The following is a 17,173-nucleotide window of genomic DNA, read 5'->3' as shown; positions in this document are numbered from 1 at the left end:
AATGTTTACTAATGTATCGACTTCTTTGGGACTGAAGGAATCACCATTTAAAATGCTGATATTTTATTTCTTCTTAGAAAACTCTTATTGAACATAAAGAAAAATTTGAAATAATGTACCAAAGTCTAATTTTTCTATAAATGGAGGCCTATTAGCCAGAACTTATTTTATATATTTGTTTTAAATGTATTTATGTTAATGCAATAAATTTATAATTCATTATATAAAATAGCATGCCACATAAATTGTCATTTCCTCATAAAACAGTTCAACAACTGTATATAATATAACATTTTTTCTTAATCAAAATTTATATAACTACACCATTATAATTTATGTAAATTTATATGTCGAATTTTTTTCTGCACACAAAATTAAATCTAAACTCTTCAACAATCTTTTTGTTTTAATTAATTTGACTGACAATAGCTATTTCCCTGTTTGACTACCAACCTATTTGTTTATACCAAAATAAAATAATTTCATATATAATAAGTTGACTCTTCCAATAAGAAGATAATTTTTGTTAGCCTTTAATTTTAATTCTTTTTTTGGTACTAAAGGTGATCAGAATCAATATTCCCATTTAATCTTAAAATATATCAAACGTCCTCTATCGAATTTTTCTAAAGAATATAACTAAGATACGAATGTCGCAATCTAATTTAACTTTTATAAATTAATTTTTATCCTAGAGTATGTCTCTAATTTACCAGGAATAACAAGTCAGTGGTTAAGCATAGTTCAAAGAAATGTAAAACAATCAAATAAACTATTTATTGAATGTCCCACGGAATGTCTGGTGACATATACTGCAGCATCAGAAAACAAAAGTTCTTTACCTTTAAAACCAAACTAAGGATCTGTTTCTTAAATCTCCAAGGCATGTAATATTAAGTATACCCACTGGGAACTTCTAAGATATTTGGAGAACCTCCAATGAGTTTCCTTCCTAGTTTTATGAATTTTAGATTATTTTCATACCAGGTGATAGAAATCATAGGCATTATCATCATTATCATGACAACTGTTCTTCACAATTCTCCCACCTTTATGTGTTCCATTAGCCTGAAACTTAATTTTTCCTCCCCACTTGTGATATCCTATTTTATGAGCCTCTACTTAAAAAAGAAAAAAGGAAGGAAAAGCACTATAGCACCCTTTGCTCTAGAATTCAAGTGATTTTACTTAATCAAATCCAAAAAAAATTTAAAAACCCCATGAAATCTTATTTTTAGGTAGTATTACATTTAAAAAAATACCACAGAATATAGTGGAGTTGAGGTATTTCATAAAACATGTACATAAATAACTAAAATTCAAGGAAAGAACTGATTATTTTCACTAAACTTATTTTGTTGAATCCAACATTAATGCAAGGTAACTAGGCTTACAAAGTCAAAAAGGAAATAAATGTGCAGATACATATATATGTATAAATTTGGATACACAAATCTGGGGATGTGTATAAATATATCCATGTGTTTAAATTTTTGCTTTTAATATTTCAATTCTGAGCCATTAATAAAGGTTCCATGAAAAAATTAGCATAAAGCTAATTTTAGAAAATGATTAGAACTTGGAAATTACTGAAAAGCCATTCTGGAAAATCAATTGGTAAAAAGAAAGTCCCACAAAAGAGGAGGCAATAGCAAAAAGCCCTATCTGAAATAAAGGATAATTCATGTCCTGAGTCCCTATAGCATGCTGGATCATATAGAAGTAAGCACATTACCAGAGAATCTTAATTTTGTCTGCTGTCAGCTAAACCCCAAAATTATTAATAAAGGTCTATTGTAATGATAATTATAAAAATCCTAATAGCATTTATTTACTGTTTATTTTGTACCACACATGGTGCTATGGAATTTTCAAACTTTAATTCTTACAACATATAGGTTGAATACTATCATTAACCCATTTTATACAGACCTAATCTTAAGCAGTTTCCTAATTCAATTTTATTTAATGATTCAAAGAAATATGACACTTTTTTTAAGGGCCTAACCTAAATACACTTGAAGAGTAACTAGAAGTAGGAAAACGATGAGGATATTGAAAAGTTTAGGATAAATGTGAAAAAGCACAATATCTCCTTACTGGGGGAAAAAAAGGTAAATAGGGTTTTTAATGTAAATGAAGGAAATTAACAAGAATTTGCCTTTTAGTGATTTCCCTATATAAACATTAATCAATTATATGCTACTTGAAAGTAAGTGATAAAGAAAAGTCTGTACATTCCCTGCCAGAAACCAATTATGTATATCACATATAAAGGAAATTTTTAGAATACTCCAGGAAAAGTCAGAGAATCAGCTTATCAGTTGTTGAGATACAGAGAAAAGTGTCATCCATTCCATTAGGGCTAGGAGGCTCAGAATAATTCAGGAAATGAAGTGGCAAAAGTACAGAAATGCTATTTGAATGAAGAATCATCTGCTGAGGAATTCCAAATTGTTAATCAGAGGACCAGGTGCTAATTATGAAGTAGTCTTTATATATATTACGATTCCAACCAACAAAAGCCATAATGAAAGTAAATCGAGAAAAGTGTCGGATTTTAGGAAAAAAAAAAAAACCATAATGACAAGTAGGTTTTTATGCTAACAGAAGAAATTGTAAAGAAGAAAATATGACCTTTGTGGACATTCAAAATATGTCAAAAACTGACCACAAATTTAGGAAGAAATCCACATACAAAACTATTCCAAAGAGAGCACAGTACGAAGGAGGGAAAATATCCCAGAAGAAAAAAATGAGTCCAAGAAATAGAAACAAGATGAATGAGATAGCTATTGTATGTTCCAGTTAAACCTACTTTTCAAAGTATCAGAAAGATTCCATGAATTTTAAATTAAGTGAGCCTCGGAATTATTGGGGAACAAATAGAATAGGGAGACCCAACATAACACATAACAATTCCTTCAACTAGATAGTCTTGGCCATAAGTTACAGCTATATTAAAGGAAGCATGAGGAAGAGAGAAAGAAAAGACATTGACACTGAGCACCAACTATGTACAGAATTCTGCTTTGCACACATTCATTGGCTTCTTACTAGGATTTACAGTAAGTACAGGGGAAGCAATCAATATTTCCATTTTACAGATGAGAGAACTGAGTCTCAGAAACTATTAGTCTCAGACTTAATAGCTGGTGAAGTCAAAATTAAGCCCAAGTTCTTTATACTACACAACACTGTTAAAGGATATAGGTAGAACTATAATGTAAATTCAATGGAGGGGATCTTATCTCTTATGATGGTAGCTCAAACTCATGGGAAGTGTCTAGTGTCTGATGGGGATCCCAAAAATACTCTAAAACATGTGAATGACTATCTGAAAGAACATGTTCCCTATGGAAAAAACTATATGATTAGTAGGAAAAAATACAAAACAAATTCCTGATAGAAGAAAGAAAGATGAAGAGTCAATGAAAGTATATTTATTAAATATATTCCATGCAAATAGCAATATGCAAAGTTCTGTGAAGGATTTGCAATAATATAAGTAAATGATGTTAAATAAGACAGTAGCTGTTACATTTCTTTGCAGACTCAAACATTTAACAGTCTACCATAATGTAAAGCTGATGGAATAAACACTATAAAATGGAAATGTGCAGAAATTCAGAATTCAGAGAAGGAAGAGTTAGAACGGGTCTAGAGAGGTTGAAAATGTTCTTGAATTATATAAGACAAAAATAGAACTTGATTTTGGGAAATCTTTGGATAGACAAAAAACAAGTCAATGTGAAACTCTCCTCTTGGGTACACATTTTAAAATCTGCAGAAGGTGGACACTAAAGCACAGTAAAGAAGATGCTTCAATTACATACCATCAGATTAAAAACAAGTTTTCATTCAATTAGACTATAAACTACATATACTCCTTCTATCAGTTAGCAAAAAAGGGCAAACTATGTAGTTCCAATATGTTTCATTTTATCCACTAACTACAATTAACCATATGATTCAGTAACATGATTGACATGTTCAATGAAATTAGAATAAAAACATCTTTTAGAGGTCCTCAAATCTCTTTGATCTTCCCATCTAGTATGGGAAATAATGGTGCCCAACAAATCTCAGGCTGCCTAATCCTTTTCAAGGGAGGGTTTGAAATCAACCTGGTACAGATGTTTGGAGTTATGCCAGAATGAGTATTCCAATGATTTAATTGGAAAGTTGGAATAATACAGCAAGGAACTACTGCTGCTTCTTTTTGTCAAAATGCTCCAAGAAATATTACAACTTCTAAAAAATTATGAGCATGGGTCTTGGAGACACACACACCAGGATCAAGTCCTGGTTATGCCATTTACTACCTGTATTAAAGTTAAAAACTAAATAAATATAAAAAAATTAAACAAATACAAAAATAAAGTTATTCACCTATGAATTTGTTTCTTCACTTACAAAGTAGAAAAATTATAGGCTGTTATGAGGATTCAATAAAATAGGCAATGGATAATGCCTAGCTTTAAATGATAGTCAAAAGCTGTTCATTTTTTTCTCTTGTATTATCAGTAGCTTCTAATAATTAGGGATGAAATCATTATTGGATGAGAGATTTTATTTCATAATATTTATAGTTCTAAGAATTCACTCTTTTCCAATCTAATAAATGCTTGACTATGTAATATATGCTATGTATTTAATCTCATTTAAAATAATCTCACATTTTTCCTCAAACATATAACACACCTTGATTTTTTTTTTAATCATTACTGACTTAACAGTGGGTAAAATATGGCTGGTGCTCAACAAATTTTTAGTAACTGAATAAGCAATAAATTTATCAACCATTTTGATCTTTTTCTTAGGGAGAGACACAAGATAGAAGAAATGCCATGGGGCTTGGGAAAAAGGGACCTAGATTTCAATTCTGGCTCAGCTGCTACCCATTTTACCGCTTACCTGCGGCAGGTTAACTCATTTTTCTAAGCCTTAATTTATTTGGCGATAAAACTGGGAAAGCAGTAACTTACTGCATATTGTTGAGAAAGTACGTCATATAGACACTCAGTAACTGTTAGTTGAATCTGAATCATGATGATGATGGCTTCGTCATGATTACGAACCTAAATCATTCTGCTGTGCATTTGGCAAACATGCAAAATTAAAGCAAGCATTCATATTTTCTGAGCTTCTCCTGAGTTTATTGTGTATGGATAAAATGGTGATATATATGGAAAGTTCTTGCCCATACAGATTGCTTCTGAACTGTGATGCCTTCAGCATACATACAGATGACCTAAAAAATCACAAGAGTATTATCTAATCCTGAATAATTATTTGCTACCCCAACCAGAATACTTTTTTCTGACTTTTTTTAAAATTCTCACTCTCCTATTGACTATTCCAATGTTGTCACCAGTTATCACTTCTTTTCTCCTAAACTTTCACAAACGTTAATCTTCACCCTCTAACTTTTCCATTCTCATCACATGTACTTTCTAACCTTTCATTTCTTCTGTCTCTTTTCATTTCTCCCTCTGTTCTCAACGTCACATCTGACCACCCAATTACAGTGATTTCTTCCTTCCGTTAAGTGAGTCAAATCACTCACCTGTTGAGTATAAAATTTGTGGTTTCCTGCTATCGAGTGCTCTGGGTCTGCACCCTGATAATTGGGAAGCCTCTTTTGGTATGTTTCACTTCCAGATTTGAGTTGCATTTGCTTATGGGGCTCAACAACAAAAATACAAGTATGTCCATTAAACAGAATCTCTAAAATATAAAATGTCAAGAGTTTAGCTAAACCACTCCAGGATATCCCTGCCTACACATCCATTCCATGAGGCCAAGTGGCACTCAGGAATCTTGAACTTACTGACACTATAGCCCCTTCACTCGCGCATCTCCAGAAGAGTCATAAGCAAATCCAAGTTCCTGATATGACTTACCCAGCAGTCCCTGTGAGCAACATTCTCTTCCTGTCTCCCCTTGTGTATCTTCTCCTTCTGGGAGCCTAAGATAAAACTCTGCTCTTTTTGGTTAGAATTGACCAATATGCTCTGAACCAAGGAACCCCCAAACCCTCCACCCATTGACCCTCATTAAGGCATGTACTCCAGGTGTGGCTGATCTCTTTGCCTGGACTTCCCATGTGGCCCCTGGAGTGTGCCATGTGTCTCCTCCAGGACCTGTGAGTAACAAACTCCTCTATTTCCGTTTCTCCTTGTTTTTTTGTTTTGTTTTTCTTATTCAACCACAGATCACTACCTGATATCCTGGTGTTCTATTTAACAAATGTTATTTTAACGAAATCACAGCAAAAATATACATTCAACAGATACTGTATGATTGGTTCACAAATAATTGAAGTGATGATTTAAAAATCATATCAGTAAGTAAACACTGCCATAAATTTCAGATTAAGATTAAGAAAAGCGGGCGCCTGGGTGGCTCAGTGGGTTAAGCCGCTGCCTTCGGCTCAGGTCATGATCTCGGGGTCCTGGGATCGAGTCCCGCATCGGGCTCTCTGCTCGGCAGGGAGCCTGCTTCCTCCTCTCTCTCTCTGCCTGCCTCTCTGCCTACTTCTGATCTCTCTCTGTCAAATAAATAAATAAAAATCTTTATTAAAAAAAAAAAGATTAAGAAAAGCAACATAAAATGATTTGCTAATATAAATGTAGTACTTAGTATGTGGTAAGTATACTGTGGTAACATTTTACATGTACTATCTCATGTAATCCATGTAGTTCTGTTAGGAACATACTAATCGAGAATAAGGTATTTGTTCAAGGTCATGTAGCTAGTTAGTAATTAGAGAAGTAGGAATTCAAATTCTCATCACTCCCATTCTCAACATGTCAAAGCATGACAGGTTCCAATGCAACTAAACAATTACAAAAGAAGATAAACATTGTACATAAGCAAAAATAACTTTTTATATCTATTATTTCCCATTAATGATGTATGAGAAAAAAATTGATCATTGACATATGCTCAATAAGACAGGGAAGCAATTATTCAAAGATTTATATATAATTTCCTGTTGTGAAAATACTCCAAAAAATTAGCCCCTGATCCCACTGTAGGCCAAAGTCCAAAGTTACTAGCTATCTTTTAAAGTAAACATAAACGAACTAGTAACTTGGAAGGAAGACATATAGTTGAATGCAAAATATAATTTTAGAGCTTCAGTTTGTATAACATACATTTCTTCATCATGGGAAAGGTGTAGATTTGGGATTATTCCAATTATTTAATGAATTATATGAAACAAAATTTATTCATTTTCATGGGAATTAGTTTATTATATTCTTTTAAATATAAATATTATTTTATTATTAATTCATTTTTATTGTTTTATTGTATTATTCAGTTTTATTGTACAAATTATGGGCTTAATTTTGTCATCCCAGTGATGTGAAATTTTAGATAGTTTGATCAGAAGTCACTCACATAACACACTTTCCCCCCTTCATCCCTCTTTTCCTCCCCTTGCCTCTTCTTCTTTCTCACCTTCAACTCCTTCATACAACATTCCGATTTTGAGCACTAAAAATTGTGTCAGGCAATGTTAGGCAGTAGAGATGCCATCAATCCCACTGACCAATTACAAGATATTAATCGAAAGCAGGTTGCTTATAAACCAAACATATCTAAAGATGTTCTCCTATAAGAAATATGTTATCTGTAAGATGAAGAAAACATTATGATTCCTTTGATTTATTCATTTAATATCTTGATACAATAGTATATAATGTTATTGCAGAGAATATACAAACAATACACTTGCTTTCTGATTACAGCAATTCTGTTCGCAATGTCTCTTAAATCCTTTTAATATCTCTAAATTTAATTCAGTTGCATGAGGGGAAAGGGGTTTCTGAAGACAACTAAACACATTTTTCCATGGCCCTTTTATTTTTATTTTTTTGCATGTTTAATTTCTTTTTTTAAATAAATTTATTTATTTTTTTAATAAACATATAATGTATTTTTATCCCCAGGGGTATAGGTCTGTGAATCGCCAGGTTTACACATTTCACAGCACTCATCATAGCACATACCCTCCCCAATGTCCATATCCCCACCACCCTCTCCCGTCCCCCCTCCCCCCATGGCCCTTTTAAATCACCCAAAATGTTTCACTACTTTATGGCAATAGCTATAGCTTTAAAGAAACCCTATCTTGTAGCATCAGTTTGGGCACTGGACCTGTGTCCAAACAACTTAGTGAAATTCACTAAAGAACAATTTAGTTCTGGACCAAAAAGGGTTATAAACATCTTCCTTAAATTGAACAAATTACCAGCTATCTGGAAAGTATAATGCACTGGCTACTGTTCAAAAGAACAACACTTAATGCTGGCAACACCGCTAAATTCCTCCTTTCCTATATTCCCCTTTTCCTAGAGAAAGTGATTAAAAGACCAATTCCCATGCCAACTGGTTGCTTAAGAGCATCAAAGGTCCTCTGTCAGGATTCAGAACTTGATATGGCTTAGAAACCACTATGCTAATAGATAACCTCTTCAACATTATAAATCAAAGCCATATGACCACATTAAAATTCTATGCGCTAGTATCAATACCCTGTGGTTTATAAAGTACTGTTGACCTGCCTCTGGGAGATGGTTGGAATGATACAAAAGTTCTGCTCAGGTTTGAGGCATATAGTTACTCTTCAAATGAGAATTATTTGTCCATAGCAAATAGCCATTTCTCTCTACCTCTGTATCTTTATTGATTTGATTTAATTGAAATTTTAGGAAAAAGGAAGAAGAGGCTCATGAGTTCAGGTAGAAACAAAAAATGTTAGAGGTCACAATAGACCTATTACTATTTTGAACTGTTCCTCTTATTTGATTAGAACTGCAAATGGCAAAAGCCTTACTATATAACTTAAAATCTTTGATCTTTTTAAAATTATAACTACAACTTTAAATCTTACAACCATACCATTGCATTTCAAACTTAGCCTGCTGAAACCCTCAGTAAGCAAAACATCTAAAATCTTGGCACAGCATGTGTATGTGTGCACAGGTGCACACATACACATAGAAGTTTTCTCAAACAGTACTCACCTTCTACTCTACATAGTACATTTAATTAAAAAAAAAAATACCTGTAGTATCCAGTACATTTCTTCAAGACCCACCAGTAGGCTGTGTCTTACACTGAATGATTCCAATGTATCTGTCTTAACCTGCTGGGATTTCTGCAGCAATCACTTAAGACAGACACTTGTGATATATAGATATTCAATATATTTAATTACTATATACTTATACTTATATAGTGATTATACTTATATAATAAACTTAATCACTATAAATATACAGACCCAACAAAGTATTAAATATACTACAATTATTAAAATGTGAAATAATTAATAAACTAAAACACAAACACATTTATCCCCTCACTTATCCTTCTACGGAGTCATTAATTTAAAAAATAGTAGATGCTAGCCTGATATATGTAAGGTTTGGTGTTAAGGCCCTAGAAAGAGTTATAGTGCTTACACACCCAGCTGGTTTGTCAATTAAAATGAACATAGCAGAAAAAGAAAGTACACTTTAACAAAACACCAAAGAACTTTTTCGTATTATTAAATTTCTTCACTATCTTTCAAATGATATTACATTTTTAGATAAGGGGACTAATTAAAATCCAATTTGATAATGAGTATGACCATGTACGAAAATCCTAAATTTTACTCTCTAGGAGATGGGAAGTTCTTGTTTCCACTGGTGCATCTGAAACACATAAAATACCTGACAAAAGAGCATATGACCCAATTTTAAAATCCCTTTACAAAAGCAAAAAGGCAGCTAATACGATGCATCTAGGAAAGAAAGAGCAATAAATTTTATTTTCTTCTTATATACATGGAAAGTGTCTATGACAATCTATAATGAATCAGCAAACCTCTGAAAAGGATGGCATGGCAGAGATCATTAAGTCCAACTTCCCTCCCAATTCAGAAATCCTTTCTTGAACATCCTTGAGAGAGGCTCACTTCATTAATGATGGTTTTTAAATTACCATCTTTCTTTCAAAAGCAGGGAGAAATACACCAAAAGTAGACTACACCTACATAAGTTCCTTTAGAAAGTATTTTGAAGAAGTTAAAGGAAGGATGCCAAATGATCTAATACTCAGTTAACAAGGGGAAAAAACCAAAAAAACAAAACAAACAAAAAAAACCCTTCTTAATGAATCTTCCCTCAGCTCTTCTTTGTACATTTCATGATGTCTACAATGTCTTAATTTATGTCATGTTGAATATGATATACAAGTGATTTGATTTCTAATCAGAAGACTCAAATGGCTTGAAAGACTAATTCCTACAGTGGTCAAACACCAGAATCATGGGCATTGTTATGACCACATACTTCATAAGAAACTGGAAATTTTTATTAGTTCCTCAGGTATTAAGCTACATAAAAGAAAGGCCTTTAATTCCTATTGATTTCAATAGGCAAGTCGGTAGGAATTATCTCAGCATTTTGATCCCATATCCACAAACAGTTTAGCCCTCCTTTACTTTCACTCAGTTAAAAAAAAAAAAAGATATGGAATTACTGAGTCTTGCCAATATTTATTAATCAATGTCTTTATTTTCCCACCCTCAACAACATTATTCCCTCAAATATTAATCAGCATATATTTAATTAAATATTTACACATTTGGTTCATTATTCTCATTATAATCTGGGTGTGGGAAAATAAATCCATCTTTTTTTCTTTGTAATATGCCCCAATGTCATTATGGTTTAACTTCTATGCATGTCTCCCTCAACAGCTATTATACCCAGTGCTGGTAAGCAACATTTATGGTGCCATGGGCAAAGCAGTCATTTAATCAAATATAATTAAAATCACTGAAATTATTACCTTTCACTATATATCAATCAAGTTTCCACCAGCAAAACTTAAAACATTCTGGACATTTAAAACAGGGAATGTAATGAAAGAAATTGATTGCAAAGTGTGTAGAACTGAGAAGCTGTATAGATAATGGTAAGACAACCCACGAGTTCAAACAGCAGGAAGCCACTACTATTCCTAGGAGAGAAGAACAAAGAGATGAGAGCATAAACAGAAGCCCAAGAGCCAGTTATCTGGTAGATGATGGAGAATGGAGGTCCAAATGGGAGATGGGAGATACTGCTGGACACTGTCCAAAGCCATGAAGAAGGGGAGAAACACTGTGGAGTCAGACTCTTCATATATCCTCCCTTCTTCCAAAATTACCCTCCATTGGGCAACTGCACAACATGACGACAGATGACGATGGCTGCCTGGGAAATGCAGGCTCAGGGATTAGCTCTGCCCTCTATCTCCACTAGCACAGGGTACAGAATGAAAGTTGGACTGTTCAATCAGGTCCAGAACCGTCACAAACAAGGTGTGAACCTTTCCCTAAGTTCTTCAGAAGTCAGGTATTACAGAATTAACTTACTCCATGGAGCTGTTCAATTGCAAAGCCAATCTACTGAAAATAAGTACTTCATTAACAAGAATGTGTTCAAAGATTTACACAATCACATAGGTTTATCAACTCTTCTAAACAAAAAAGGCTGGGCAAAATAAATCTATCTAGAAAACTTTAAAATAACTATACTGTCCTTTAACATAACAGATATACCAAGAAATATGTCATGCTAATTGAACAGCATTGCAAATCACTACAGGTAATGGTGTAGCATTTTATTCAGTATTCTAGAACACATTTTTTCCAAAATGACACACTAGGATAATCTATTTCCCTTTCTTTTTTGAAGAAGGGAAAAAAATTCAGAATTTTAAATATATTTGTCCAACACTACTGAATAAACATTTAGGTCTTTAAATAATGCTTTAATGTTCTAAATTGAAAATGCTTATATAGTTAAACAATGTATTTGAAATATGTATTGCATCAATGTGCAAGAATGACTCAACAATGTGAGACAATCTGATGATACCTAAAAGGACAGCACAATTGATTTCTACTGCTATAGGTAATTCTGCAGTCTGATAAATAAATCCTTTACTTTCTTATAACCAATAGCAAACATTTCAAACCAAAACTAATTAATGTAGTCTAATCAAAATGCCAATGTTTTGGACAAATAGTTCTGAAAAGTGATAAATACTCATCATACCCACTTATAAATCTACTTGAGAAAGTTTTGTGGCTTCCAATAAAAATATCTTCTATGGAAATGTGCTCTATATTCTCTGTTGTAAGCAAAAATCATCCCTTTTATTACAATATTATATTGGGATTTCATATATAACTTCCATTCAAACCTACTATATTAAAATGACAGAGTTGTGTTTAACTTTGCTAAGGTAAAAGAAGATATCACATTTAAGAAAAGAATCTCTTCCTTTCTTTGATTAAAGCATGACAAGTAGAGAAAAGGATTTTTTGAATTCATATCAGGAAGGCGGCTTAAAATGTACAAAAATCATACCTAAGAGCTGAGGTAGAAACAGACTGAAAGAATTAGCTTAAAAATGACGTGTTTAAAAAATGTTCAGTCACTAAGAGGATATAAATGAGGATGTTCCTTGTATTGTTTCCAAAGAATATTAAACATTTTGGACATGTTAACATAACTGTGTTTGTTCATATGATAAGAATAAAAAACTGTCTCACATTAAAGTGACTGCAAAACTATATTTTAAAAATCATCTAAAATTTACATATTGATCCAGAGCCCTGTTATGTTTCCCCTGATTCTCCAGGTCTAGAAACAGAGGGTCCTAAAATGTGACGAATGTGGTTCTAGCATCTTCTGGTCTTTGCTATGTCACATCACGAAAAACATTAACTCCTATCTTCCATGTACTACAACATGCAATTTAAAGATTGGAGAAAAAGTTAATTTCTCCATAGGCAGATTAACAAATTTTGTGACGTATAAACTACTAATATGAATTAAACATAGAGCAATTGAAGTCAATATTTAATAAGTTAATGAAAACATTAATTTGTGTCTGTAGCAAATTACAATGTATTCTAAGACATACATGTATGTACTGAAATCCAAAGTTTAAGTAAAGGCAGTACCAAAGGTTCTGTATTGAGTAGATGCATCATTAAAACTCTATCAGGAAGGTCCAAATAGCTCAAGTGAATCCTTCAGAGATTTATCAGTGAATAACATTATTAGGAGTAAGGGAAATTTTGACACTTAATATATTGCTTCACTAACTTTAAAAGCAAAATTAAAATGATAAGAATGCTGTAGTTATTAAAAGAAGTTTCATTGTAAGTCCACTATTTAAGCTAAACAGAGAAGATGATTTGTAAAATGATAGTTATAGTTAGTAGATCACAGAACGATTTCCCTGTTGTATTATAATGCCACTTAAGGAAAGTTTTGTTTTCCCTGATTTTTTTTTTCTCTAAAACAGACATTCTGGCATTTAGGAGATAGAAATGTATCATTTGACCTTTACACTTCTATTTCATTAATGCAACCACAAGCAACAGAGTCACTGACTGACATGTTTGCACTTTCAGGCCTTTAGCTCTTAAAGTTATTTGATAACTGTTATGCCACTATTTGTTCTTTCTTAGAGACACTTTGAGAAATGTGTTACATTAAAAACAGAGCATATTGGGTAAAGTTTAATAAATGATATCATGTAATTTCAGTAAAGTGTTCTCTTGAGCACTAGATTTTTGTACTTTGATGGGAGGGGGTGTATGTTTGAAGGCAAATTTTGTTTTGTTTTGTTTCCTAATGAATTAGAGAGCAACATAAAATATGATTCTAAATCTCCAATGTAAAAACATAAAATATAACTGTGACGTTACTTTTGATGAAAAACGTGACACCTGACTTACATACTCAATTGACAGTCCTTAAGCTCTGTCTGCATTGGTGCAAACAGAGCAAATACCAGATGCAGAAGGAAGAGTCAAGAAAAATAAATGATAGAACTGAACAAATTTTAACAGAGAATTTCTTATAAACGCATATATTAAAATAGTTTTAAAAAAACCTACGGACAATGTAAAAAGGTAAAAAGTGGGATACTCCCTAGAGAATTACAGAATTACTATAAGCGAATTACTTCAGGTAAAAAGTAAAGTAGATCAGACTTCTATTTCATATGACAAGAAACTATTGTGGTTATTGAAAAAATAAACACTGTAATTGGTAGAAACATCACTTAAAAGAGACAGAGATTTTATTCTTTTTAAAAAGTTTAAGAGTCAAAATCTCCCTCATTAAGATATTACAAAAGTCAGGATAGAGCATCTCAAAGGATGTGTTACAGTGTACACAAGTAAACAAGGGCTGCACCAAAGCAACAACACTGGAAGGATACTGCCCCAACTAGCTAGAGAAGCTTCAGCAGTCTAACCAATGAGAGAACTAAACCTAGGTCTCCTAGAAGCAGAATGCACTTTCAGATATTTTAATTAGCTATAGCAGGTATTAGATTCATTAGAAACAAAATGCCAAGATATATCATCCAAGACAAGTAGTGTAACAAACCCTTTAGGTTGAAAATGTTCACGCTCATTACAAATAAGTAATATGCTGCCACACACACATAGATTGCAGCTCCCATGATCTGTGTTTGCAGCCTCTCAAGGTAGTGCTTCATGCTCACCACTGTTGTTCAAACTTCCAAAACAAACTTAATATAAAGAACATAAATGGGGGTTTTATTTATATCCTCTATGTGACATAGAGTTCATAGCTTTCACCAGCAATGAAAAGGCATTTACTAAGTTAAAACAGATTATATGTTACTTTTGTATACATTCAGTGGCATTCTGTATTTACAGCATCATAGATAGCATATTATGAAAGCATATTAGTCATTAGTGTATATCAGAAATTATAATAGTATGCCAAGTGAATTCGGAGTCCTAAGCGTGTTTCTGAAGGTGTAAAACATATACCACACCCAGATCCCAGATCGTTAAATTTAAGATATGTTGCACAATTCAAACAGAAACCTATCCCACACTCTGTCACCTTAGACATGCCGTGTATACTGATTTTGTGCATCCACACTTACAAGCCAACTACCACCCAGTGGAGAGAAAGGAGATCTTTCAGGGAGATTTGAAGTGTACGTCAGCTGGGGGTGTCAGGGGGAGAAGGTAGGGAGATGGGAAATGAAGGAATAAGAGTGTTTAGCCTTGTTTAGATCTAAGCACTGCTGATCATCAATTCATATTTTCACAAAAGAAAAAAAAAAGCAGCTCACTCTACAGTGTTGCTCAGGGGTAAAATCAGGCTGTGGATGTTCACTAATGACAAAACATTTCAGTGCTCAAGCTTAGGGAAAAGAAGAGAGGAAGGGAGAATAAGAAAAAGAAGTAAAAGTGAACATGAAGGAGGGAGGAAGGAGAGGAGGAAGAAGGGATCAAGAGACACAGAGAGATGGGGGGGCATGTGTACACATGTGTGAGTGACCGTGTGGGGAACGGTGAAGGAGTGTGTGCCTTTTAGACAGTGAAAGAGAATGTGGATATGAAAGTGGTTGTTAGAGCATGGAAGTGCCAGTGTGTGTGAGGATGTGAAAGAGAGTATGGGAGTGAGTGTGTTGAAGGGAAAGAGGTCTGTGAGTGTGAGAAAATGGTAACTGGAAGGGCTCAGAGGGAACATGCATGTGTGTGACGGTGATGGGAAAGGAATGGGGAGAGGGATGGGAAATGTGACTCAAAAAAGGGAAGACAAGATCACAGAATAGGGACATGAACGAGGAAGAGAAAGAAGGAATGGGGAGAGGTGATGCGTGGAGGAAAGGGGGGCGAAACTGGATCAGAAATCACTGTGGTGAAGATAAACAGGAGGAGAAAATAAGAGAAAAGGCAGGAAAGATTACAGAGAAAACAGGAAACGGATGAAAACAGGCAACCGAGGAAAAGGAGAGTAAGAAGGAGCTGGGAAAACAGGAAAAGAAAATGAGGAGGGGAAAAAAGAAGCGAGGAAACAATCAGTGGAAGGAAAGAAAGCTGAAGACAGAGAAACTGAGCCTAAGTGTCCAAGTGAAAGGGAAAATAAATGGGAGCAGGGAGCCAGCAGTTTGCAAAAGTCGCTTAGGCTAGAGTAAAATAGACCTGATAAACTTGTCAGACTCTCCAAGAGTACCCCATGACAGTAAAACACAGACCTCGTGAATTGAGTTTCAAAGTGGCACCTGCCCCTCCTAAACCTCACTCCTCACTCATCCCCGGACTACTTGGCGATCCGGCAAAGTGCTTTAGCATCACGCGTCCAGCTTGCTACCTGCCCCAGTGTAAAGGGGCCAGGCTCCAGGCAGATCCAGCACCTGGATTTCTTGAGAGGTGTGTGTGTGTGTGTGTGTGTGTGTGCGCGCGTGTGTGTGTGTGTGTTTATGGTGATCACCATCAGCATTATTACTCAGTGTTAAAAAAAAAAAAAAAAGCAAGAAGGGTGGAAAGAGAGACAGAAAGAAAGACTGAGACAAGTACGAAAAGCACGCCGTTCCTCCTACCTAAGCACCGCCGTGTCCCCTTTTCTGACCATCATGTTGTCCACGGCCGCCCAGGGGAAGTCCACACTCTGTCCAGCCGGGAGGCAGGAGGGTAGCAGGCAGCACAGGCTGAGGAGCACCGCCGCCAGCCACTGGTTCGAGCAACAAGCACCCTGCACCAACAGCATCATGTCCATCCCTGCTAGGGCTGCTCACTCTCCAGCAGCTTTCAGCTCGCACTCCCCCACCCCCTGGTGCTGGCGAGTCTTCCCGGGAACCAGGCGGCGCGCCACAGGATTTTTTTTTCTTTTTTTTTTTTCCTTTTTTTCCCCTTTTTTCTTTTTTTTTTTTGTTTTTTTTTGTTTTTTTTGGGGGTGGGGTGGGTGGGTGGGTTTCTTTTCTTTCTTTCTTTTTTTCTTTCCCTTCTAGTTGTTGGCTGTTGTTTCTCTCTCTCTCTCTCTCTCTCTCTCTCTTTTTTTTTTTTTTTTTTTTTTTTTTTTTTTTTTTTTTTTTTTGCCTCCCCTCCTCCTTCTCTTCGCTTTCCCTCCCTCCCTCCCCTCCCACCCCCTGGCACCACGCTACACCTCCTCTCGGTTGCGTTTGGCCGAGTCCGGAGTGAGTCTAATTCTCGGGCGGCTCGCACACCATCTAGCGAGGAGGCGAGCGCGCCGGCGAGTGAGGGAGGAGGCGCGGCGGCGGCGGCGGAGGCAGGGCGAGCGGCGGCGGCGGGCGGCTGCAATCGCAGCAGCAGCAG

At 34.9% G+C, this 17,173-nt stretch overlaps 1 protein-coding gene across 1 annotated transcript in view; it reads right to left on the bottom strand.

Moving 5' to 3' along the window:
* NEGR1 (neuronal growth regulator 1) overlaps positions 1-16,787 on the bottom strand; it is an 851,338-nt gene extending 834,551 nt beyond the window's left edge. Inside the window, exon 1 of the mRNA XM_032361613.1 lies at positions 16,441-16,787. Within this exon, the coding sequence (XP_032217504.1) occupies positions 16,441-16,616 (176 nt within the window). The 5' untranslated portion in view covers positions 16,617-16,787. The remainder of the gene's footprint in view (positions 1-16,440) is intronic.
* Positions 16,788-17,173: the final 386 nt, after the last annotated feature.

Source organism: Mustela erminea, chromosome 10, assembly GCF_009829155.1.
Source record: "Mustela erminea isolate mMusErm1 chromosome 10, mMusErm1.Pri, whole genome shotgun sequence".
NCBI lineage: Eukaryota > Metazoa > Chordata > Mammalia > Carnivora > Mustelidae > Mustela > Mustela erminea.
Note: the sequence above shows the minus strand (reverse complement) of the source record. Positions and strands in the feature narration are given on the sequence as shown.